At 49.2% G+C, this 23,500-nt stretch overlaps 10 protein-coding genes across 10 annotated transcripts; 5 read left to right on the top strand and 5 right to left on the bottom strand.

Annotated features, from left to right (window-relative positions):
• Positions 1 to 114: 114 nt before the first annotated feature.
• Positions 115 to 2,347, bottom strand: N7537_000831 (putative C6 transcription factor; the record flags this gene model as incomplete). Its single annotated transcript, XM_056891889.1, has 5 exons — positions 115 to 252; positions 315 to 487; positions 538 to 1,809; positions 1,862 to 2,072; positions 2,141 to 2,347. 5 exons carry the CDS (start codon positions 2,345 to 2,347, stop codon positions 115 to 117), a joined length of 2,001 nt encoding a protein of 666 aa, XP_056756884.1.
• Positions 2,348 to 2,908: 561 nt separating this feature from the next.
• Positions 2,909 to 4,051, bottom strand: N7537_000830 (hydroxyacyl-thioester dehydratase HTD2; the record flags this gene model as incomplete). Its single annotated transcript, XM_056891888.1, has 2 exons — positions 2,909 to 3,392; positions 3,453 to 4,051. 2 exons carry the CDS (start codon positions 4,049 to 4,051, stop codon positions 2,909 to 2,911), a joined length of 1,083 nt encoding a protein of 360 aa, XP_056756883.1.
• Positions 4,052 to 4,795: 744 nt separating this feature from the next.
• Positions 4,796 to 5,834, top strand: N7537_000829 (aldo/keto reductase family protein; the record flags this gene model as incomplete). Its single annotated transcript, XM_056891887.1, has 2 exons — positions 4,796 to 5,086; positions 5,142 to 5,834. The coding sequence occupies 2 exons, from the start codon at positions 4,796 to 4,798 to the stop codon at positions 5,832 to 5,834; spliced, it is 984 nt and encodes a 327-aa protein (XP_056756882.1).
• Positions 5,835 to 6,908: 1,074 nt separating this feature from the next.
• N7537_000828 (uncharacterized protein) lies at positions 6,909 to 8,986 on the bottom strand (the record flags this gene model as incomplete). Its single annotated transcript, XM_056891886.1, has 3 exons — positions 6,909 to 8,072; positions 8,122 to 8,906; positions 8,965 to 8,986. The coding sequence occupies 3 exons, from the start codon at positions 8,984 to 8,986 to the stop codon at positions 6,909 to 6,911; spliced, it is 1,971 nt and encodes a 656-aa protein (XP_056756881.1).
• Positions 8,987 to 9,597: 611 nt separating this feature from the next.
• N7537_000827 (uncharacterized protein) lies at positions 9,598 to 10,975 on the bottom strand (the record flags this gene model as incomplete). The annotated part of the gene is made up of 3 exons (XM_056891885.1): positions 9,598 to 10,327; positions 10,395 to 10,858; positions 10,943 to 10,975. 3 exons carry the CDS (start codon positions 10,973 to 10,975, stop codon positions 9,598 to 9,600), a joined length of 1,227 nt encoding a protein of 408 aa, XP_056756880.1.
• A 969-nt stretch (positions 10,976 to 11,944) lies between these two features.
• On the top strand, positions 11,945 to 15,323 carry N7537_000826 (putative ATP-dependent permease ADP1; the record flags this gene model as incomplete). The annotated part of the gene is made up of 2 exons (XM_056891884.1): positions 11,945 to 14,986; positions 15,039 to 15,323. The coding sequence occupies 2 exons, from the start codon at positions 11,945 to 11,947 to the stop codon at positions 15,273 to 15,275; spliced, it is 3,279 nt and encodes a 1,092-aa protein (XP_056756879.1). The 3' UTR covers positions 15,276 to 15,323.
• Positions 15,324 to 16,144: 821 nt separating this feature from the next.
• On the top strand, positions 16,145 to 16,797 carry N7537_000825 (cornichon family protein; the record flags this gene model as incomplete). Its single annotated transcript, XM_056891883.1, has 4 exons — positions 16,145 to 16,248; positions 16,342 to 16,497; positions 16,575 to 16,641; positions 16,705 to 16,797. The coding sequence occupies 4 exons, from the start codon at positions 16,145 to 16,147 to the stop codon at positions 16,795 to 16,797; spliced, it is 420 nt and encodes a 139-aa protein (XP_056756878.1).
• Positions 16,798 to 17,595: 798 nt separating this feature from the next.
• On the top strand, positions 17,596 to 19,438 carry N7537_000824 (WD40 repeat domain-containing protein; the record flags this gene model as incomplete). Its single annotated transcript, XM_056891882.1, has 2 exons — positions 17,596 to 17,712; positions 17,804 to 19,438. 2 exons carry the CDS (start codon positions 17,596 to 17,598, stop codon positions 19,436 to 19,438), a joined length of 1,752 nt encoding a protein of 583 aa, XP_056756877.1.
• A 217-nt stretch (positions 19,439 to 19,655) lies between these two features.
• Positions 19,656 to 21,566, bottom strand: bna4 (kynurenine 3-monooxygenase; the record flags this gene model as incomplete). The annotated part of the gene is made up of 3 exons (XM_056891881.1): positions 19,656 to 20,861; positions 20,936 to 21,150; positions 21,452 to 21,566. The coding sequence occupies 3 exons, from the start codon at positions 21,564 to 21,566 to the stop codon at positions 19,656 to 19,658; spliced, it is 1,536 nt and encodes a 511-aa protein (XP_056756876.1).
• A 314-nt stretch (positions 21,567 to 21,880) lies between these two features.
• Positions 21,881 to 23,195, top strand: N7537_000822 (methionine aminopeptidase MAP1; the record flags this gene model as incomplete). Its single annotated transcript, XM_056891880.1, has 3 exons — positions 21,881 to 22,015; positions 22,101 to 22,499; positions 22,551 to 23,195. 3 exons carry the CDS (start codon positions 21,881 to 21,883, stop codon positions 23,193 to 23,195), a joined length of 1,179 nt encoding a protein of 392 aa, XP_056756875.1.
• Between the last annotated feature and the right edge of the window lie 305 nt (positions 23,196 to 23,500).

Raw genomic sequence — 23,500 nt, 5'->3', positions numbered from 1 at the left:
AAAAATCGAATAACTATATTGTAAGCCTCTGGTGCGTAGTATCTCGATATCTTTGATGACGATGTACAAGAGAAACACAAAGTATGTACGTTCATAACATTAGAGATATAATTACTAGTAGCTCTGATGATCCATCGGCGATACGCCATGAGGATACGCACCAAAATCGTACGAAGTTGCTGGATCATCGGGGTACCAGGTGTTGTTATTGGTGGCCATTTCGATACCTGAAATGTGACTGTCGTACAGATTCTAAGAATAAAGGATTAGTTAGGGGTTTGATAAGCATCCAGAAATATAGTTGAGGCTCTTACCCAGTCGAGTTGAGCGGGTATATCAAGCATGTCTTCAATGACCCCCAGGGAGTTGCATGACGGCGTCTGAGCGGGGTTGGGTATTGCGGACTGCAGTTCGCCAATATTGGATGGGTATGTTGAGTATTTCTGACCAAAGGCTTCTGCAACGGTGGACTGGACGGAGATACTATCTGGAAACCTTGTCAGCACGATATTGTAAGGAGAGAAAAGTTATACTTACTATCCATGGGCGCCGTTGGTTGCTCAGCAGTCGAACTGGAATGTTGAAATCCACCTTTCTTCACCCGTTTGAGCATGATATTCAAAGCATTCACTGCTCGCTGAGTATCTACAGACCGTTGACGGGGGTCCATGAATATGCGATGGGTATTTTTCAGAAGAAGCAAGAAGTCTGCGCGTTCTTGAGGCCCGAGGCGTGCAGCATCACCACGATCTGCATCCTGGGACATCTCAAGACAAAGAATCATTGCCGAGAGCAAAAAGGAATTCTGGAGGGGGGTGAGAAAGTATCGCTCTGCGTACAACTGACCACCCGGCATGAACTCGGTCCAGACCTCTGTGTGGTATTGAAGCGCGTCCCGAGCTGCGGCCAGGCAGACAGATCGCGAGTAAGCGAATTTGGGATTAGTCTCGGCGATATACCGGCGATGCAGGACGAGGCGTGCTGTTTGATACATAAGCTCTAGCGCGAATCGCCTTATGGTTAATTCTGCTGGGTCTGCGATACACTGCGTCATTGGTCGAATTTCCAAGGTGGGGGGTACCATATCATGTGCGGTCTCTAAACGACGGTCGATTTCCATGATATCATCGTAGGATGAGTGCTCGCGAGAGAATGCTAGGTCTGTTATATGGCCAAAAACGCTCATGATGTGAGATTTGGTCCTCGTGTACGAGCAATCTGTCCCTTCATGCTGTGGCCTGCTTGGTGGCAATGTAACGGTGCTCTCGTCGAAGTCGGTGTCTAATAAGTTAGAGGGCAACTCTGTGTCATATTGCCAGGGCTGGATTGTTCGAGGGACACCAGCTTGAAATGAGCTCAAAGTGTCAAGCTGAACGAGCAAGGCCCAGAGACGCCGGCGCATTTCCCCATCCAAGGCAGATAGCATGGGGTAATGGCGCGGATCACGATGATAACCCATGCGCATAGTCAGGCGAATAGTAATCCCGAGCAAATAGGACATTCCAATCTGCGTATCCTGGCTCCGGTAGAACTCGGTGAGTGAGTAAAGTAATAGTGCTTCTCCTTTGTATCGCCCTGGGGTGATGTAGTTCGCTTGGATAAGACACTGCGCGGACCTTTTCCGGAATATAGCCCATGACCTGACGGGATCCTCCATGGTAGAAGACGATAGCTCTGGGCCTTGATGATATAGAGAGACAGATAACGCCATAATCGAGTATAAGAGAGAAATCCAAGTAAATGATTTCTCTGCTGGGCGCAGCCAGAACTCCTCGTACTCTCTCTGAAACGTGGGAACATGGATTGACACTGCTAGCTTATCAGTACTCAGTGCCCATTGTTTTTCTCAAGAGACTCATACCTCGTCCCGGTTCAGATGTCTTGAGGAATCGAGAGACTAGTCGGTCGGTTATTGACCGTGGAGGGATATCCATAAGCATCTCCTCTTTGCTTGCCGGACGACCATGACCAAACAGCAGAGCTGGCGACGAGTCATCGTACGGGTCAATCTCGACGCCTTCATCGTCGGAAGTTTCTTTATCCTCGTCAAGATATTCTTTCATACCATTAATCTTCAAAAATTGAAAACCCGGTCAGCACAATCAACTCAGAGCGCAGTAATGACCAGCTCAAGACGGACCTCTTCCAGAATAGCGCGCCAATGTGCACTGTCAATATAACTAGTCCCCTCATCTTTGACGACGAGCATGCCCGTATCGACAGGAGTCAACGCGGCATCACGATTAGAGCTGCCGGGTGAAGGCGTTGCGTAAGCGTTCCGATTCTCTGGCTGTACCACATTGGAATCGATCTCGAGACCAGACTTCTGCTTCTGTGCAAGAGACATGACTAGATTCTCTAGGTGGTGCAAGCGGTCCTGGACTAGAGTCGGGCTTGCGCGCCCATGTTGGGCTTTGCCTCGTGGTCCGCGCCCGACATAGGTACACGACGTGGCTTCGCCTCGCTTCTTGCAATTAGTGCAAGGGTGGCTGCGGCAGCATTTTAATCTATAGTCGATCAGTAGCTGTAGAAATCCTAGGTATGCACATCGTGCGTTGAGCTTACTTTCGATACCTGCACGCCGTGCATGAAAATTGCACTCGTGTTCGCTTTCTGGGGGCGGTTATCTCCGCTGCGGGGTCCAAAGGTTCGTCCATTATTATTTGTAGTTATTGTAGTTATTGCGATCGGCAAATGATGAGGATGGCTAGGAACTGGGAACATTCTAAGTGGAAAAGGAAAAAGCAGTGGACTCCATAGCTCGTGGGGGATCGACACGCACCGCTAAACCCGTGAACAGAGTTTGGTGTACTTTGTTTCTATCAGACATAGCCCAACAGACTGCAACCACAGTTTTATATACAGTCATTGCTTTTTTATATATCTGGTTTATTTCTGCAGTTTATGTTTACTGGATATCAGCCTTCATAGCGACTACTCCCCCGGGCCCGATAATCTGCACCTTTGTTCCGTCACCCTCTTCAAGCACAATCCGATACTCATCCCCGGCATATAATGGGCTCGTTGCTCGGTAAGAGATGCGTTCTGGAACAACCAAGGTAGAGTCCGTGACATTCTGGCGAGTGTCACGCCAAAGATCCAGAATGGAGATCAGATTCAACGGACCATGTACTACAATATCCTTGTGTCCTTCTACATCCCGCGCCCAGCGCAGTGAGTAGTGGATCTTATGAGGGTTGAAAGTCAGGGCAGAGAAGCGAAAGAGTGTCACGGGTGTTTGCACCAGGGTTCGTGTATGGGTATTGCCCTCGGTCGAAATGACGGACGAGGTGGGATTTGGGCTCGCAATATGGGATGTTGTAGACGAGGTAGGGGTCCTGGATGGTGTCGATTCGGAAGGAACGGGTAAAGCTTTACGGAATACCCAGTTGCTACATGAGAGTTATTGTCAGTACTTTGGTCTGCGACATTCGTGAGATAGGAAGCCGGACCGTCGGTCGATAATTGACACGCCGTGCTCGTTGGCGAACTCTTTCTCAATCCCAACAACAATCATGTCCTCGCCAGTCTTTTTCATAACCTTGGACTCCGCGCTTAGTACCCGCGTTGTCTCCTGCACTTGCTGTCCTACCCGTAACAGATTGGGTTTCCCATCCACACGGGGCCATACCACCTCGCCGCCTGCCCACATGCGCCGCGTGAATGGCACGTCGGGATTGTATGACGCATCGGTTCCATCTGCCCCCAGTTCACTTTCCAAGAATGCGGGTGTGAAATACGCGAGGTGGTAGCCCGGCGGCACAGGTACTTCGGATTGCGGGGCGGAGGCGCCATTGGAGAGTGAGGGGGCACCGGGGAAGAGAGTCGGGCGATTGAGTGTAAGAGTGAGAAGTTGGAGCTGGTTTGCATCTATCGTTTGGGTACGGGTTTGTGGTCCCAGGGATTGGAAGCGCGACAAGAAGGCCGAGGCTACCGAAGAAGCATCTGAGTGGAGACGCTGAGAGATGGTGAAACTGCGAATTGCACCCGGTCGGGTTCGCGCTAGTACACGGGGGCGAAGGTGTGTGAGTAATGACAGACTTGAAGACATGATGGGTTAATGAGAGCAGTGAAAACAAGAGTAGAGAAGAAAAAGAAAAAGGAGAGGAAGAAAAGCAGCGGGGATCTCCAAATGCATGCGGGGAAGCCGATTTGCTTCCAAGTCGGCTTTATACTTCACTTTGTAGTATGCTATTGCATAACCTAGGTAACTTGTTTTTATATACAAATTTTATTCTAATGTTCAGTATCTGATGGTCGTGTTCTGATTTTAATTTGCTAAGTAACATGGTTTCTTACATTTTGCCTATAGCAACTACAAAAGTAGTTGGTCGCATATGCGGCCTATGTCCTCGACGACATAGGAGTCTAATACTCTGATTTATCTAGCTCAAGAGGATATTAGGGATGTTACATGTAATATGAATTTCCAATGTCTTTCGATGTTATTTGTAGGTCAGTAACTGTAATGTGAATCTGGAACTCGGAACTCCGAGTACCTAGAAAGCGATGGATGTGGGTAGCCCTAGCCTAAGTGATGCCATGGTTGATAAGCCATCCACCGGAGTTCCGCTGGTAGAACAATGATCTCCTGGGGTTGTAGATTCATTCACAGTATTCCAAGTATTCTAAGGGTTTATATGAGACATTTGATTATCAATATTTGGATTATCAAGCCAGGATACCCTTGGAGTATCCTTGCATACATGTAGGATATAAATACCCACCTGCAGTGTTGTTTCTAGGCATTCATATTTCCCCTCTCCTCATCTCCTGATTCTTCAACCAATCTATCATGGCCGGCATCAAAATCATCTGGGGCGGTGCCTCAATCATGGATGAAGTCGCATATCCGACTCTTGAATCCATCAACGAGGTCCTCGACATTCTGCAATCCAACGGCATCAAAACTATCGATACTGCCAAGATCTACAGTAACTCCGAAGAGTTATTAGGAAAAGTTCACGCCGATTCCCGCTTTACCATTGATTCAAAATACCCTGGCGGGTTTTCGCCTGATCCTTCCACCCCCGAGTCTCTTGTTACAAGCTTGAATGAGAGTTTGGCTCGTCTTCAAACCAACCAGGTGAGCTTCTTATAATCTAATACTGTAAAGACCCGGTTCCTGATCCCATCCCTAGCTCGATGTCTACTATATGCATGCCCCCGAACGCAGAAGCTCAATGGAAGATCTGCTGGCTAGTATCAACGCTTCGTACCAGGCTGGAAAGTTCAAGCGCTTTGGCCTGTCCAACTATCTAGCCGAGGAAGTCGAAGAGGTAGTCCGCATCTGTCGTGAGAAGAATTACGTCGTGCCAAGTGTCTACCAGGGCAACTATTCGGCCGTCGCACGCCGAGGCGAAAAAGAGATCTTCCCCACGCTACGGAAGCATAATATCTCCTTTTATGCTTATTCGCCTATCGCAGGAGGGTTCCTGACCAAGGATGTCGCGACGTTGGTGGCCGGCGGCCAGGGTCGATGGGATCCAAACACCCCGCTTGGTGGAGTCTACAATGCGCTTTTTAATAAGCCGAGCATGCTACAAGGCTTGAAACAATGGGAGAAAATCTCCAAGGAGACTGGTATTCCCAAGGTTGAATTGGCATATCGGTGGGTGGCGTATAATTCAGCCCTCAAAGAGGAACTCGGAGATGCTGTGATTGTTGGCTCTCGTAATGTTGAACAGCTCAATCAGACGCTTGCTGCATTGAGCAAGGGCCCCCTCAGCCCGGAAATTGCAGCACAGATTGAGCAGGTGTGGAAGAGTGTCGAGGCTGATGCGCCTTTGGACACCTTCAACAGTATCCCTAATATGTCAGAATATGTAGCCTAGGGCTCAAGCCCCACATGTATTTAAATCAGTTTCTTACCGATTAATACAAACCACCTCTGACCGCTGACTGACTCCGACATAATAAGGTTGCCGAAGGATGTCACTATGCCCACCGGAGAGGAATCATTTGTAATCAGTATAATATGTGTCTTGAAATGAAAAAAAAAATTTCCAAAAAATCATGAGTTTTCAAGAATACCAATATTTAAAAAAAGCGCAAAGTTTGAAATGCTTAAGTTGTTGGAGTGGGGTTATGGTGGGGCCATTTGTGTGGATCAAAAGTTGTGAATAGCTTCAAATATCAATAAAAAGTGGCCCTAATAGGTCCTTCACACAAGCTAGTCTTTGGGGGCAGTTATCTCATTGACTAGGACGCGCCTCATTCGGTGTAACTCTGAGGCATCAGGGATGCCCCCTTTTCAAGGTGGGGTTGGTGTACTCACTGTCGTCAGCCTGTAACTCATAGTTCTTTAACCTGGCCTAGCTGTGATTCGATCGCAACCTAACATCGCCCTGCCTGGAGCGCTTCCCATCTGAGCCATAGGGGTTGTGGTTGCTATGTCTGAACTGACAGTTCCGTTTATGCTCACTTTTGGTACCTTCCTCGTGATTTGAGATATTTTAGGATCCATGTGGGTATCCCAAGGTCTACATCATAGTCTACTATGCTTTTTAGGGGATCTCGGGATACCACATACAAAATTGAATTATCCATCGTCCATTCCATGGTTATGCATTGAAAAGTCGCATATATCTAAGAAGACTTCGGTATGTTCTTACACATTACACCACTAATACCACATTGGGCCAAATAGATCAGATTGTCAAAGTCTTACGTAGTCAAGTACAGGGGATGCATGAGCGTCCGACTATTCTTGTATGTCCTACATGTAAACTTCAGCCCAGTGATATTAGGCCAACCCCAATCGGCGTATATGAATTTTTGAATTGAGGGCTGTCGTCTGGGGTATCTTGAGGTAAGGGGAGTAGGGATAATGTCATAGAACCGAAAAAGAATAGAGGCAATAATAAGGCAAGTCAAAAAAGCCGATGAGTTCAAGGAAAGCAGACGAATCAAAGTCGAACCTGACCACCAGTCAATTGTGCCCAGTCCCTCTGTCCAAAGGGAACATAGGTATTGCCCTGAAGCCAGTACAGTCGGTCCTTCTTCGACACAAGAGCTGGATCCACGCCTTCAGTACGGAGAACATGCTTCTGTTGCTTGTTGTTACCAGTCGCCTGCGTCACAGGCGTAACCCGCAGAAATAGAGGAGCCGCAAACCGGGGCAGATTCTTGAGAGTGTGTGCAGCTAGTGTATCAAGCACCTCGCGCGAGGGCTCCAGTGCGGAATCAGAGAGCTTACCGCTTGCCATCTGCTGATTGAAGAGGATGGCTGCACATCCGGCACGGCCATCGTGATTGGGAAGAGACACGCCGTAAACGTTGGCTTCGTGTACTTCAGAATGCGAGCCCAGAACCTCGGAAACCTCGTTGGTGGATACATTCTCACTTTTCCATCGGAAAGTATCACCCAGCCGATCCGAGAAGAACCAGCGGCCGTCTTTGTCCCATCGAACCATGTCACCGGTCCGGAAATAGGCATCGCCCTTCTTGAGTACATCCCGGATAATCTTGCCTTCTGTCGCTTTCTTGTTTCCGAAGTAGCCCTGGAAATTGGCAGTAGGGTCCGCTGCATCGATGGCGAACAGCAACTCACCGGGATCACCCCGAGGAACATTCTTGCAGAGACCAGTCTTGGGGTCACGCCACGGTTCCTCGGTCTCGTGGTCAACATCTACGATGGCAGAGCGGCGGCCAAGGATAATATTGCCCAAAGCACCGTTTCGGCCGATGGCACCCGCGGAGAAGTCGTTCGACGAAATGTTCCATGAGCCCGTAGTGCCTTCGGTAGCAGAGTAGAACTCGGCGATTGTGGGGATGTTAAAGCGTTCTTTGAACCGGTTCCAGATATCAGGACGTAGTCCATTTCCAAATGCTAGGCGGATATTGTGCTTCTTGTCAAGATCCTCGCCGGTGACCGGGTCAATTTCAGGTGCCACGCCCAATAGATAACGCAGTGTCTCGCCCACATATTGGATAATTGTCGCATTATTCTGGCGAGCCTCTTTGATGAAGTTGCGCGCAGAGAACCGGCGGCCAATGATCAGGGTGGACCCGGCCATCAAGCAAGTTATAAAGCCAAGCACTGAAGCAGAACTATGGTAAAGAGGCATGCACTAGTAGAGAGGTTAGTTTGGGAAGTTTTGTAAATTTAGTAGTCCTTACCGTGAAGAATCTATCAGAGGAAGTAATGTTCAACCAATCTTTGACGAACAAGCTACCAGACCAGCACTTCTTCCAACTGACAATAGCGGGTTTGGGAAGCCCAGTGGTGCCGCTTGTGTAAATTAAAATGGCCATGTCGCGAGGGATCAAGCCACTTCGGACCTTGTCATCCTCTCGCGTAGGCTCCATCCCTAATATCTGTGCTTCCACCTCGGGGGTATGAAACACGATTTCAACCGGTCCCTTGCCGTCACGGAAGCTCGGGGATGTTAGAATCTTCTCCTGCTCCTCCGGGAAGCAGTGACGAATTTCTTCGTCGACCACCAAGAGCCTCGCTGTGGACGTTCGAATAGAGTGAGTGAGCGGCTTCCCAGACAAGTTGTAGTTGATAAATGCAGGAACTGCTCCAATACTCCACAGTCCCAGCAGCATGAAGGTGAAGGTGGAAGAGTTCATGAAGTCGATCGCGACAATTTCCTTGCCCTTGATGCCATGGACGTTCTTGAACCACGTTCCGTAGCGAAGAACCATGATGTAGGCTTCGTGGAACGTCGTCGTTCGTCCATTGTACACAATAAAACCGTTGTCTGCGGTTTTTGGATTGAGTGCATAGGATTCAAGTATGTAGAAGAGGTTCAAGCGGTCGCCGCGTTCGGCTACGCGGGACTTCACGGACATCTTCAACAACCCCTTGAGAAGTTTCAGATCGTAGGAGACCGACCATCTTGCGTTTAGATATGCAAGTGTGGTTGCCGCGGCAGGGAGTGCAAGACTCAAGGGAATATCTGCGTAAAAAGACAGTTGTTAGCCATGCATCCCGCCCCGCCGTCTGTTATAACCTACCGGGCAAAGGTGGCAGCGGCATTGTGGCCAAATAGATTCAAGGTTCAAGCCCAAGTGAGTATAATTGAGTATGATCAAGTAGTTTGCTTGAGGGGTATGAATTTGGTGTGGAGGTTGAGATCACCTCTTAAGGTCAGAGCTTTGAATGTAGCTTTGGGTGAAATAACAAAGAACGCGTTATGGGAGCTCCTTGACACCTCGGATTTGATCTCTTATCTTAGGAAATGACTAGTCAAAAGCAACAGAGGTTGACATTATCCAGTGAGAACGGTGAGATTGAAATAGGAAAACGTGCCTCGGCACGGATGTGCCGATCCCCTGACAAACAACATTGTGCAACGCGTACAACAAACAACAAACATACTCCCAACCTTAGAATTTAACATCCATACATACATAGATTAACAAGCTATTATATCTTCCAATAATTATATGTATGTATCTAATGCTTCATTTTAGAGCACACAGATGCTAAATCTAACCGTTTTCTGGTTCTTCTGTATACATGGGCCCAGCTTACAGGGATCGTCACCCCGCAATTTTTTGGAGAGTAAAGCTATACTACTTATGTACTAGTAGCTACATGTCCGAAGCATGGATGTCTATCTTGACCAAATTGCATAAGATAGCATATCACTTTGGCAAGGGCTTCTTCGCTGGGACATCATCATACCCATCTTCCATGAACTTACCCAATGCGTCCAAGCCCTGTTCTAGGACCTCAGTTTCATTGACATACCCAATGCGAACATAACCCTTGAAGTCTTCTCCGACTCCAAAGCAAAGGCTCCCCGGCACAAGCATCACACCGGTCCGTTCCTGAAGCATTTCACAGAAAGCGACATCGTCTACAGGTTTTCCCATCTTGTTGAAGCGCACAAATGCAGTGGTACCGGCTTGTGGCTTAATCCACTCACATGCCCAGCGATGAGCATCGATGAACTTCTCTAAAATGGAAAGATTGGTCCGGGCTAGATCGAGGTTTCGCTTCAGAAGATTGTGGATGCAATCCGGTGCTAATGCAAAACTGGCAATTGCTTCGTCGATTTGCCCGACCGAGATTGTTGTATAATCGCGCGCATTAGCAAGAGATTCGACGATAGAACTATCCCGTGACGCTACCCAGCCGACCCGTAAACCCGCCAGGCTGTAGGCTTTGGAAACAGATCCTGTCACCACGGTGTGTTCGTATCCCATAGAAAGAAGTGTGGGTGGGAATCTGGGGTCTGCGGGACTGATATTGTGGAAAAGTGGGCGATAGACCTCATCGGAGTGGATGATGATGGACTTCTCGCGGGCAATATCGACCAATTGTTCGAGGGTCTGGCGCGGGATGATAGCTCCAGTTGGGTTTTGCGGATTGCTATGCCGAGCATGGTGGTTAGAAAAAAACGTGCGCCCTATGTGGTAGGGAGAAGAGTTAAACATACTTGATGATGATCAACTTCGTGTTGGGACGGATAAGGCCTTTCAGCTCTTCAATGTCCAGCTGCCATCCATCGGCCTCCTTGGATTTCCATAGGCTGACTTCGGCCCCCACTGATGCAGGGACGGAGAAAAGTTGCTGATAAGTTGGATAATGGCAGATGACATGGTCTCCTGGGCCAACCAACGTATATAGCAGCAAGAAGTTCGCTTGAATTGCGCCAGGAGTGATCAAGATATTATCCTTCGGCAACTGTGTTGGTGCCCTCACCGAATACAGGTTCGCCAATGTATTTCGTAGCTTATCAGATCCACGGATCGCCCCATATGTAAGTTTCGTGGACTGAAGCTGGGCGAGAGGGTCGGACTCTTTGTCATCGGACAGCGCGCGAAGATCGTTAACGGAGATGGATGCGCAGCAGGTCTCGGCGGTATTATATTTGGCAGTGGTCTCATACTTGTCCATCCACTGAAAGTAGTTAGTAACGGACATTTGTAACGACACAGGGAACAGACAAACACCACCGAGTCATGGGGTAATGCGGGGAGGTACCTGTTCAACCGCGAAGGCCTCAATCTTCACCATGGTTGAGTACAGTGAGCATTACCGAGCGAAGTGGCTACAACTGAATATCTTTGTTTAGTGACGCTCCAAGTTTCAGCTCAATGGGTAATAATTTGGGTATTGTTTTGACCGCTGCTTTTAACTACGAGCTTCTCGGTGTCCGTGCCATCACGTGATGGCTCGTCATGTCCCCAATCCATCGTGACGACCCTAATTGAAGTCATCGTTTATGTGCAGCGCAGATCATTAATCCAATGTTCATCTGATACACGATATACAACAGGTAAAGGGCCGCACTCCTTCAAGTTATTATTGTTGACAGCGATTCTTATCGTTGTATCTAAGCGTTGCCCGCAACGGGATGGGCTATAGAGTGCCATATGTGGATCTTTCACAGCATGCGCCTAATCGAGGGTTTGCCGTGGGAGACGACTTTAGAGCGGTCGACGTAAACTAAGAGCCTTTTGGCAATATGAAAATCGCCGAATCTTATCGATCTCGAATTCTTTTGGTCCTTCGTCACTAAATCAATGATGTATATGTTCCCTCTCATGGCATCACGTGTTTCCCCGCATTGAAGACGGATACCACTTAGGCAGCCATACAGAACTGGAAAGGAAGAAATACTGACTTTCGTAGGAAAGCTTGGAATGCATGAAGGATCTAGTTAATGTTGCTGTAGAATGAAAATTGTCGTCAACTTTGTATAGCTTAAAGATCGCCGGGGTCATCAGCGGGTTCCTGACGCCCATGCAGCAGCCCAGCCTCTCGCTTCTCCGCCCGCGTCATCGTCTGGGGGCCAATCTCACCCTCTCTCCGCTTTCTGTTCCTCAACCTTCAAACTCGCCTCCTTGTTTCTATCTTTTACTTCAACTATATGCTCCAGTTTGATACTCTAATTTGATCAATTCGGCGGCCCGCCCCGCATCCCTTCCTCATTTGTTGGCATCGCTGCGTATCAGGACACGCCGCTGCTACCCTTTCCACAAGATGCGCTTGACTGGCGCAATATCTCTTTCGCTTCTCACACTAACTCCTCTACTGGAATCTGCTGCAGCATGGAGCGAATTTTCCGACGCAAACATCGCTACGCAATCCTATTCCCTCTTCGATGATCGGCCATCCGGATGCCCCGAGTGTCCGGCTTGCTTCAACTGCCAGCTCGACAACTATAACTGCACTCACTTTGCGGATTGCAACAACTTTAATGGCAAATGCTCATGCCCCCCTGGATTTGGAGGCGACGACTGCTCGGTTCCACTATGCGGTTCGTTGGCCGACGACTTGAACCGACCTCAGCGTGATTCCAATACTTGTCAATGCAAGGATGGCTGGAAAGGCATCAACTGCAATGTCTGCGACTCAGATAATGCCTGCAACGCGATGATGCCAGAATATCAAGGAGGCGTGTGTCACAAGCAAGGCGTCACGGTCAAGGAGAACTTTCAAATGTGTGATGTGACCAACCGTGCGATCTTGAAACAGCTCGACGGCCGCAAACCCCAAGTGACTTTCTCCTGCAAAGCCGAGGATGAAACATGTAGCTTCCAATTTTGGGTCGACCAGAAGGAGTCATTCTATTGCGGCCTAGACACTTGCGAATGGAACATGGAAACAGACTACAGCTCCAATACAACTCACTACAAGTGTGAGCACCTCCAGTGCAAATGTATTCCAGGCCGTTTCCTCTGTGGTGAGAACGGATCCATTGATCTGAGCGATTTCCTTGATCAACTGATCAAGGGCCCGGCTACTTTTGATACTAAATCGACCCTGGAGGGCACTAAGAGCGTTTTCTCTGAGCCTCAAATGAATGGATTGATTGCGGGCGTCTTCGGTGATCCCAGCATTTTCTTGTCATGCGATTCAGGAGAGTGCATGTATAAGACCGATGAACCGGGATACGAGCGCCCCGTGAAGAAAATCAACACGCCACTCATTGCCGGCGTGATCGCGGGAAGTTCACTGTTTGTGGTTGCTGTCATCCTGCTCGTTTGGTATCTGTCCCGTCGTGCTGCGCGCCGCAGTTATCTTCGCTTGTCTCTCTCAGATGATTCGGACGACGAAACAGCCAAACTCCTAGCAGACTATCGCCCTGCGGCTTTGTACTGGGACAATGTATCTTACACGCTAAATGGAAAAGAGATACTCTCTGGTATTCAAGGTGCGTCCATACCAGGCCAGATTACGGCCATTATGGGAGCATCTGGGGCTGGGAAAACTTCATTCCTCGATATCCTGGCACGAAAGAACAAGCGTGGCTCAGTGAATGGAGATTTCTATGTCAACGGTGAGAAGATCGACGACAATGACTTCAGGACCATGGTTGGCTTTGTCGACCAAGAAGACACAATGCTTGCCACCTTGACAGTCCATGAGACCATCTTGACAAGCGCCCTACTCAGACTTCCCCGGGACATGAGCCGGGCAGCTAAAGAGCAAAGAGTTTTGGAGGTTGAAAAGCAACTTGGGATCTACCATATCAAGGATCAATTGATTGGCTCGGAAGAAGGTAATGGTCGTGGCATTTCCGGTGGAGAGAAACGCCGAGTCGGGATCGCTTGTGAGCTGGTTACCAGCCCTAGTATCCTGTTCCTGGATGAACCCACCAGCGGATTGGATGCCTACAATGCGTTCAATGTGGTTGAGTGTCTGGTGACGCTAGCCAAGACATACAACCGCACTGTTATCTTCACCATCCACCAACCTCGCTCGAACATTGTTGCTCTCTTTGACCGACTCATCCTTCTTGCCGAGGGACGCACTGTCTATTCTGGTCCTTTCGCATCCTGTCAGCAGTATTTTGACCGCGTGGGCTATTCCTGTCCGCCGGGATTCAACATTGCAGATTACCTTGTCGATCTTACAATGCACGCCGGTGCTGCACATTCGTCATATACGGACGAAGTAACGCCGTCTGTGGATGAGCGCACTGGTCCACCTAAGACTGCATCAAGCAGTCTCAGGGCTGTCAAGTCCGTCACCAGCGCATCGATCCGGAGCATTGAAGATAACTCGAGCGGCGCAGAGGCGACCTGGAGACCCAAAAACAAACGCCGGGTATCTCTGAAGCAGCAACAAGATCGCCAACTTTACTCCCGAAAGCAACATAATGAGCGCCCAATCACGCCCAAGACAGATGACGAGAGTGCTATATTGGATGTGGCTGAGAATAATCAACAATGGCTGCGTCTTTCTCGTCAACAAGGCAATGTTCCTCCCCAAATCCTTGATGATCCCGACCAGCTACCTCCTCCGGCACCTGGACAAAGTGACCTCGACATTCTGGTGGCCAGCTACGCGGATTCCGATGTTTGTCATTTTGTGCATGATGAGATTTTGGCCGCCGTTCAGAATGCCCAGGATGCGAACGGTTCACCAAATTCACCCATGTTGTCGGATACTGTGATACAGTCTAAGGGCTATGCTCGAGTTGGTCTGGCGCGGCAGTTCATCATCCTGTCTCAGCGGACATGGCGTAATCTTTATCGAAACCCGATGCTGATGCTCACCCATTACGCAATTGCCATCCTTCTTGCGGTCTTATCTGGATTCCTCTTCTATGGCCTCACGGACGATATTAGAGGCTTCCAGAATCGTCTTGGTCTCTTCTTCTTCGTCTTGGCTTTATTCGGTTTTAGTACTTTGACTAGTCTCAACGTGTTCTCCACGGAGCGGCTTTTGTTTGTACGTGAGCGTGCTAATGGTTACTATCATCCGGTCACATACTTTGCGTCCAAGGTCGTGTTTGATATCGTTCCCTTGAGGCTTATTCCTCCCATCATCATGGGCATCATCGTATACCCCATGACGGGTCTGATTCCGGCATGGCCTGAATTCTTCCGCTTTTTGCTGGTTCTGGTCCTTTTCAATCTTGCGGCGGCCAACATTTGCCTCTTCATCGGCATCATTTTCCGGGATGGCGGAGTCGCCAATCTTATTGGCAGTTTGGTGATGCTTTTCAGCTTGCTCTTCGCCGGCCTCCTACTGAATCACGATGCAATCCCAAAGTCAGCATTGTGGCTGCAGACTGTGAGTTTCCCTATAAATTGAGCGGTGTTTTCCCTACTAACAATAGTACCAGCTGTCCATCTTCCACTATGGCTTCGAGGCCTTGATCGTCAACGAAGTGACTTTCCTCACCTTGATTGATCACAAGTACGGGTTGGATATTGAAGTTCCTGGTGCCTCTATCTTAAGCGCATTTGGATTTAACACCCAGGCCTACTGGAGCGATGTTATCGGACTGGCTGTCATCTCTGGTGCCTTCCTCATCATTGCATACAGTGCAATGCATTTCCTACTTGTCGAGAAGCGATGAGCTAGTCCCTTTGTGTTACTATACACTGGTATAATATCATCGAGAGCGTTCCCATTAAGTCTGTGCTTTGCTTTGCTTTGCCTTGGGTTTGGTTTGGTCCTTGTCCTTGTCCGACGTTATTTCGTGTGTTGCGTTGCTAGGAGGATTAAAGATCGGTTCATTAAAAGGCGCATAGAAGCCTGTAGTTATGCTGCGGTCTATAGTTTGTCATTATGTATATAGACAAGATAGGTATTCTTAACGATACACTGCATTCCATGTTTTCAAATAAACCACATTTTCGTTGGGTACACCTGGTCCAGACCTTATGTACCTCACATGTACCTACACGATGCACGTGTTAACGTCATCCTACAAACCTTCCTCTCTCGTGTCAACCTAAGCTAGTGAATTCGGTTACCAACCCAATAGTCAATAATTATTTCGTGTCTGACATATCTTGAAGCTGTTTCTTATCGAGTACTCCAGGGTACAGCATGTACGTTACCAGCCCCGTTTGCGGGTTACGCTAATGATGACCAGCCCTCCTGACACCGCCGACACCGCCGACCCGTTCAGGTTCGGCCGCAGTTCGCTAATCTCGACACTCCCTCCTTCGATCCCACCTCATCTCTGCTTCGTTCTTTTCATCTCCACCAGCTTGAGTGCATTTAGCATATTATTTGTGAGTGAGCTTTGACCCCTCTTCGGAGAGGACTCTGTGGGATTCCTCTGTCTTCCTTGGGCCGCAGAACCCCACAAACATCTCCAATTCCGGCCTCTTTAAATCCACCTTGACCTCAACCACTTTGTCGCTGACCGTTTACTCATATTCTATGTTTAGCAATTGAAATATTGCCAATTATACTTGACGCAACGTCAAATTTGCAATGATGTCCGGCGAAGCATGGCTTTACCTGTTGTCGGTGTTGATCAACGCCGTCAACCTCTTCCTCCAGGTGTTCTTCACGATTATGTACAGTGATCTCGAATGGTGAGTCTCTCCAGTCATATGTTCCAAGCAACTGCTTGGAGTCTACACATACTACAGAACACAGGCTGACACTTCTCCTTTTTTTTTCTTCAGCGATTACATCAACCCTATCGACCTTTGCAACCGCCTTAACGCCTACATCATCCCCGAAGCCGCTGTCCACGCATTCCTGACCTTCCTCTTCGTGATCAACGGATACTGGCTCGCCATCGTGCTGAACCTGCCCCTCGTGTTATTCAACGCCAAGAAGTACGTTGGAAGCTCCCCGAGTAATCGCAAGCCCCCTTCAGAACAAGGCTAACCAAGTCGTTTTTTTCCAAATATAGGATCTACGAGAACCAGCACCTTTTGGATGCGACCGAGATTTTCCGCAAGTTGAACGTGCACAAGAAGGTCAGTTTGGTTTCTTAAGTCGCAAACTGCAGCGCAATGACTAACTCGAATTCGTGTTTGTAGGAATCCTTCATCAAGCTTGGCTTCCACCTCCTCATGTTCTTCTTCTACCTCTACAGCATGATTGTTGCCCTGATCCGCGATGAGGGCCACTGACTGCGTGAAAAGACCGAATATGCGATGCATCATGGTCGTTCCGGGTAGATCAAGGAGCCGTTTGTTGAGGAGCTGTTGTCATGAGCTCCTAGGTCAGTATTCTCTGGACATTGTTCTCAGTCTGTCACGCAACCCTTGCACATGACCGCAGCTCCAAGACGGCCGCTATACCATATAACTTGGTATATCGATGTGGTTCCTTATCTTTTGAACGGTCATGACTACGGATGAGCAACGAATTCTTTCAGCCTTCAGATATTTGCTGGTAGGACTGCAGCAATGAGAAGTAATAGATATTTCCTTTGGTGTCTCGAGCTGGGGATGTGAGCTGGATTGATTCGAGACACTGTATGATTGACTTTTGGTGGAGCATGTGTCCTTTTGTTGTCGTTTGTTTGTTTTTAATTCTTCTTCTGTGTTAATCTTGCTGTGTCTTTCGACCTGTTGAGTTGTATATACCTCCCATGCGGTTGGCAATGAAGAGCGTACGATACCCAAGGTTTCTAACATTTAAATGATTTCTTGTTGAGAAATACCATGGCCATGAAATAGGTGTAGCAAGAGTAGAAAACAGTAGGCATAATGGATGTACGCACCTAACTACGATCGCAGCTGCATTGGGGTTGATAGAGAGCTTGGCTGCGGTGGCTGTTCCGCGGCCTTCGTATCGGGGGTCTCCCGACGCCCGTAAAATTCCCATCCTCCACTACCTACCACTCACTAACCACATTCAACCCCAACGTTGTTGCAACGGGGCATTGGGGTCTGCGCATTCTTACTCTCTTTAGCATATCAGTCATGTCCGCCTTATTAGGTCTCGGTTATGAGTCCAGCGATGATGACGCCACAGCTATGCCCAACTCGTCTGTGACGACCGCGACCAAGGTCGTTGCTGCACCAGAGGTCAATACAGAGGTTTGGTCCCCCGATAATCACCCTCCTCCCGGGTTTCTTTTGTTTCCTGCGCCTCAGCCCTGACGAACAGATAAGACTAACGATCCTACAGGACCAAGCGCATATGCAGATGGCCCTCGCCAACGCCTCATCCCAAGCTCTCACCTACAATGCCACATACGATGATCTTACGAAGCCCTCCCAGGGCCCTATTAACCCATTCAAGCCAGCGGGCCCGGGAAACGGTATCAAAAGAAAGAATGTTCCGACAGGATTTGCCGAAGAGGCAGCCATCAGCGAGTCCACATTTGCGGCGCAACATCGCACATTTCAGAGTCTAGGATACACGCGCAATCCGACAATGCCGGATCAATTCATCGGAAACCTCGAAAATGCGGCACAATATGGAGGTCGGGACGTTGTGCAAATTAAGCCGACTAAGAGCGCGTCCGCAAACTGGCGGACAAAGCGGCAAAAGAAGGGCGACTCTAGTGTTGTGGAAGGAGAGGGCGCATATCTGGGACCCTGGGCGAAATACCAAAATGACCAGGAATATGACTATGTGGAGGTTGCTGAAGGAGATGAGCGCGCGCTTGGTAGCGACGAGGAATACGTCGAAGAGGAAGACGAGACTTTGACTACCACGGCGCCCATGCCAGCCATGAGCAAGGATGCTACTGCCTACGAAGGCGACCTTGCCACGCAAGAAACCACCGAGTTCCACGGATCGGAGCAGTACGACTACCAGGGCCGGACGTACATGCACGTGCCCCAGGACCTGGATATCGATTTGCGCAAAGAGCCCGGCACCACCAAGAACTACGTACCGAAAAAGCTTGTGCAAACTTGGAAGTCGCACACCAAGCCGATTACCTCCCTTCGATTCATCCCCAAATCTGGCCACTTGCTGCTTTCGTCGGCAGCCGATGGAAAGGCCAAGCTCTGGGATGTGTATCACTCTCGGGAACTCTTGCGGACTTTCTCCGGCCACACCAAGGCAATCTCAGACACAGACTTCCACCCATCGGGGAAGACTTTCCTTACCGGTTCATACGACCGACAGATCAAGCTCTGGGATACCGAATATGGCAAATGCCTTGGTCGATTCTCCACAGGCAAGACACCGCACGTCGTCCGCTTCAACCCCGGCGCAGATCACTCACACGAGTTCCTGGCCGGTATGTCTGACAAGAAGATCGTGCAATTCGACACCCGGTCCGGTGAGCTGGTCCAAGAGTATGACCACCATCTGGCAGCCGTCAACACCCTCACTTTCGTTGATGACAACCGCCGCTTCATCTCCACCTCAGACGACAAGTCGCTGCGCGCTTGGGAATACGGAATCCCTGTGCCGATCAAGTTCATTGCAGAGCCATACATGTTCGCACTCACCCGTGCGACACCCCATCCGAATGGCAAGTATGTTGCCTTCCAGTCAGGCGACAACCAGATTGTCGTCTACAGCGCGACGGACAAATTCCGCCAAAATCGAAAGAAGCGCTTCGTTGGGCATAATACTTCTGGGTACGCTGTCGACCTCAAGATCTCACCCGATGGCCAGTTCCTTGTTTCCGGTGACAGCGGTGGCTATGTCTGCTTCTGGGACTGGAAGACTGGCAAGATGTACCACAAGATCCAGGCTGGTGGAAAGGAAGGTGGTGCTGTTACTTGTCTAGACTGGCATCCCCATGAATCCAGCAAGGTTGTTACTGGTGGATTGGACGGTGCTATCAGGTATTGGGATTAAAGGATTTGTGTGGTTATCAGGTGTTCATATCAGTTTGATCAAAAATTCAGACTTGAATCTTGTAATGTTTTTCTTTTATGCCTGCAATGCTTTCTATCATAGTCTGCTGTCTGTGCTATGCTACTTGATGTAATAAATCAGATGTACTAAAAATCCTCCAAAAATCTGCATGTTGTCACATATTCACTCAAAGGCCAACCTTTCCGACAAAGCAGCTTTACATATGAATGAATTTCTGAATAGTCCTCAGCCCGACACAAGCCAAGTGACGTGAGCACCGAACCAATCCCACAGGCGAGAGATACTGAGGGTACTTCCACATCAGAATGGACACAGCACCAACACCGGCAACCAAAGCCCCGCTCAAACCAAGACCAAGCACTTGGCTCTGATGCTGAACAGCTTCAATTACCTCTGAGTACCGCTGGTTACTGAAGCTGATACGGGCGTACTGCGTTTTCCAGCCAAAGATCGGGAAATGGTGGTCGATGGTTTCTTCGATCGTCTTGCGCAGCTTGTACAGCGGCGATTTGACGCCCGAGCGCATTTCGAGATAATTTTCCTTCGATAGATCGTTGATGGCATGCGTATCAGCGCACCGCTGGTCTGTGTATGATTGGAAGGCTCCCTGGCGTTTGAGACCGCGTGTGTAGATGCTAGAGTTAAGGTCGTAGACTCCGTGCCCGTCCAGTTCCTCGAAAAGGACCCGGACGTCTTCGAGGCCGGCATTCAGTCCTTGTCCGTAGAAAGGCAGGACTGCGTGCGCTGCATCGCCGATAATGACGACGCTGGCGTTGAAGTGGTGGGGGTTGCATTTGATGCTAATTAGTGGGAGGTGCGGGTTTTCCGCAAATTGCTCACTCAATGCCGCCGGCTCGATTAACTCTGGGCATACTCCGGGGAAATGGGAGTCGAAGAATTCGTGCAGGTCCTCTGATGAGGTCTCAAGGGTGTTGTAGTGCGAGGATGGTGCGAATAAGGTGCATGTGAATGACTTATCCGCTGATGGTAGTGCTATGAACATGAATTCGCGCCCAGGCCAGATATGGAGGTGGTTTGGCGAAATACGGAAGTCTCCATCCTCTGTTGGTGGGATCCGGAACTCGCACCAGAGAGTGTCGATGTATTCTTGTTGATAATCAACACGAGCAAACTTCATCAGGTGGTAGCGCGCGGCGGAGTGTGCACCGTCAGCACCGATGAGGTAGTCGAAGGACACCTCGATTTCCGGTACTCGGCCAGCTATACCGGCATCATCGGCCATAGGCGTCTCGCCGGGGATTCTGCGCTCAAACCAGGCCTTGTTGGTGCGGAAGTCAGCACCAGTGAGTTTGTGGTTGAAAAATAGCTTGACATTGGGAGTCTTCTCCAGCTCATCGAGCAGAGCATTATTGAGAGTTCCTCGGTCGATAGCATTGATAGCCTTGCAGTAGTGGTTAGCTATGATCTGCAGGATAAATAGAAATAACAACTGCCAAGCAGGTGATCGGTGCATACCCGGCCGTGAACATCATAGGCCTGTGCAGCTTCCCACAAATCTCCTCGGTCTCGTCCGTGGATCATTCGTCCATGCATGGGGATCGCTTCACGGAGGACATTGTCGATTAAATCATCCCGACCAGAGTGTCTCATAGATGTAATTCCACGTTCGGAGAGTGCCAAGTTGATAGACTTGGTAAAGTTCAATGGCACAGTCGTGGGGTCCCGGAGATCTACGGATGTGCAGGGATTATTGGCGTCAGTTCGGAAGAATTCGTAATGAATCACAACTGAGCCAGGACAAATTCAGGGGGTATCGAAGACAGTAGCATATCACAATGTAGATTAATCGGGGTGGTTTTCTCTTGAAGAGTTGAGGCAGGGACCTTGCGAGACATGCCGTCTTGACAAAAGCCAGCCATTTCTGGCCAAAATACATGCACCGCCTCTCTTGAGGATCAGATCATTCTCAACGGTGGCCACGCAGAGGTGAAAAAAAGAAAAAGAAGGGTTACCCAAGGCTTTGGAACGTACCTCCACGGAGCTCATATACTTCCACCTCATCACCTCTTGACGCAGCATACAGAGCTGCCAAGGACCCTACTGGGCCAGCACCCACAACAACCACTTTCTGCCTCGGAATGGCCATCCTAATTGCTCAGGTGGTCAATGTCCAAACTGAAGACAAATATGTGTTGAAACAGAATCGTAAGTCGTCATCACGTGCTGCGAAATCGGCCTTACCAATGTTCCCAAAATGAGTTGATCGACATTAGTCATCTCAATTGTTGCCTTGCTGCCTCAGGCTAATATTAGCCATTTTGGTACTAGTCCAAATGAAGTTTAGTTCCATATCGCCTTGCGGCCGGCGGGGATTTTCTTGAAGTTTTGGCCTCCATTTAAATCCACTCTTTACTAAGTATTCCCTCAATTATTTTATTTTTTCGCTTCTGCTATTCCAATATGGCTGAAGCTGCCAATCGCAAATGCCGGGGTGTGGACTGTCCCAACGACGCAGGCACTCTACAATGCCCGACATGTCTAAAGAGCGGCACGGACAGTTTCTTCTGTTCGCAGGACTGTTTCAAGCGAAGCTGGGTATGTAGGCACTCGAATGTGACTGGAAGATGCGCAATATATGCTCCTTTCTATTTGGGAAACAAGGGCTGACCGTCCACTTCAGAGTGAACATAAGAGCATTCACAAAAAGAGTAATATCCTCACCAATCTTTTTCCTCCGAAGGTAGTTTCTGAACCAGATCCAGCCACCGGAACCTTCAATCCGTACCCATCCTTCCCATACAGCGGTTCTTTGAGGCCCGTCTATCCTCTATCCGCCAAACGAACAATTCCCAAGGCGATCCCCCACCCGGACTATGCTCGCGATGGTATTCCCCGCTCCGAGCAAAAGCTTATCGGCCGTCATAACATCACCATCTTGAATAAGGAGGAACAAGAGGGTATGCGCAAGGTTTGCCGATTGGCTCGTGAGGTTTTGGATGCTGCCGCACGTGAATTGAAGCCTGGTGTAACAACGGATTACATCGACGAAGTTGTCCACAAGGCTTGTATCGAGCGTGATGTACAAGGAGCTACTCTCTGGTGCACAAAACCATACTGACATATATTTTAGTCTTACCCCTCGCCCCTGAACTACATGAACTTCCCCAAGTCCGTATGTACCTCGGTCAACGAGACTATCTGCCATGGTATTCCCGATCAACGGCCCTTGCAGGATGGAGACATTGTCAACATCGATGTCACTCTGTACCACAAGGGATTCCATGGCGATATCAACGAGACCTACTATGTTGGAGACAAGGCACTTGCGAACCCCGACGCTGTCCGAGTGGTGGAAACCTCGCGTGAATGTTTGGATCAGTCAATTGACCTCGTCAAGCCTGGCATGTTGTTCCGCGAACCTGGCAATGTCATTGAGAAGCATGCCAAGGGCCGTAACTGCAGTGTCGTCAAAAGCTACTGCGGTCACGGTATCAACCAACTATTCCACTGTGCGCCCAACATCCCTCATTACGCTAAGAACAAGGCTGTGGGCACTGCCAAGCCCGGTATGTGCTTTACAATTGAGCCCATGATCAACATTGGTACCCACCGTGACCGCACTTGGCCCGACGACTGGACCAGTACCACCCAGGATGGATCTCTGTCAGCCCAGTTCGAGCATACCCTTCTCGTAACTGAGGATGGTGTCGAGGTGCTGACTGCCCGTCTGGCTGACTCACCTGGTGGGCCAGTCCCTATGCCTTCGACAGCATGAACTCAGGGAATTGGGAGTTAATTGGAAATATTTGCATATATTCAGATACCTCTTTAACAGCCGACTTTATGACCGTTCAATGCCTATCAATATAGTTCTATAATTGAGGGGATTTATCAATAAAATACAACATAGGACCATAGCCCAGGCGAGGGTTTGCCGATGTCGTCGCAGATCAAAGGTCTGGCGGCATAAGCCCGAGGAATTGGGGGCATTTGATTGGGCGAAACGGATAAGTCGGGCCCCGGGAGTGAGGGGCCGCTTATCTTCACGTGTGGAGAGTTTTTGGGGTTTAGATGCTTTCG

This window comes from Penicillium hordei, assembly GCF_028827395.1.
Source record: "Penicillium hordei strain IBT 12815 chromosome Unknown utg000001l_segment0_segment0, whole genome shotgun sequence".
Classification (NCBI taxonomy): domain Eukaryota; kingdom Fungi; phylum Ascomycota; class Eurotiomycetes; order Eurotiales; family Aspergillaceae; genus Penicillium; species Penicillium hordei.
The sequence above is the reverse complement of the archived record's forward strand: the minus strand, read 5'-3'. Positions and strand labels throughout refer to the sequence as shown.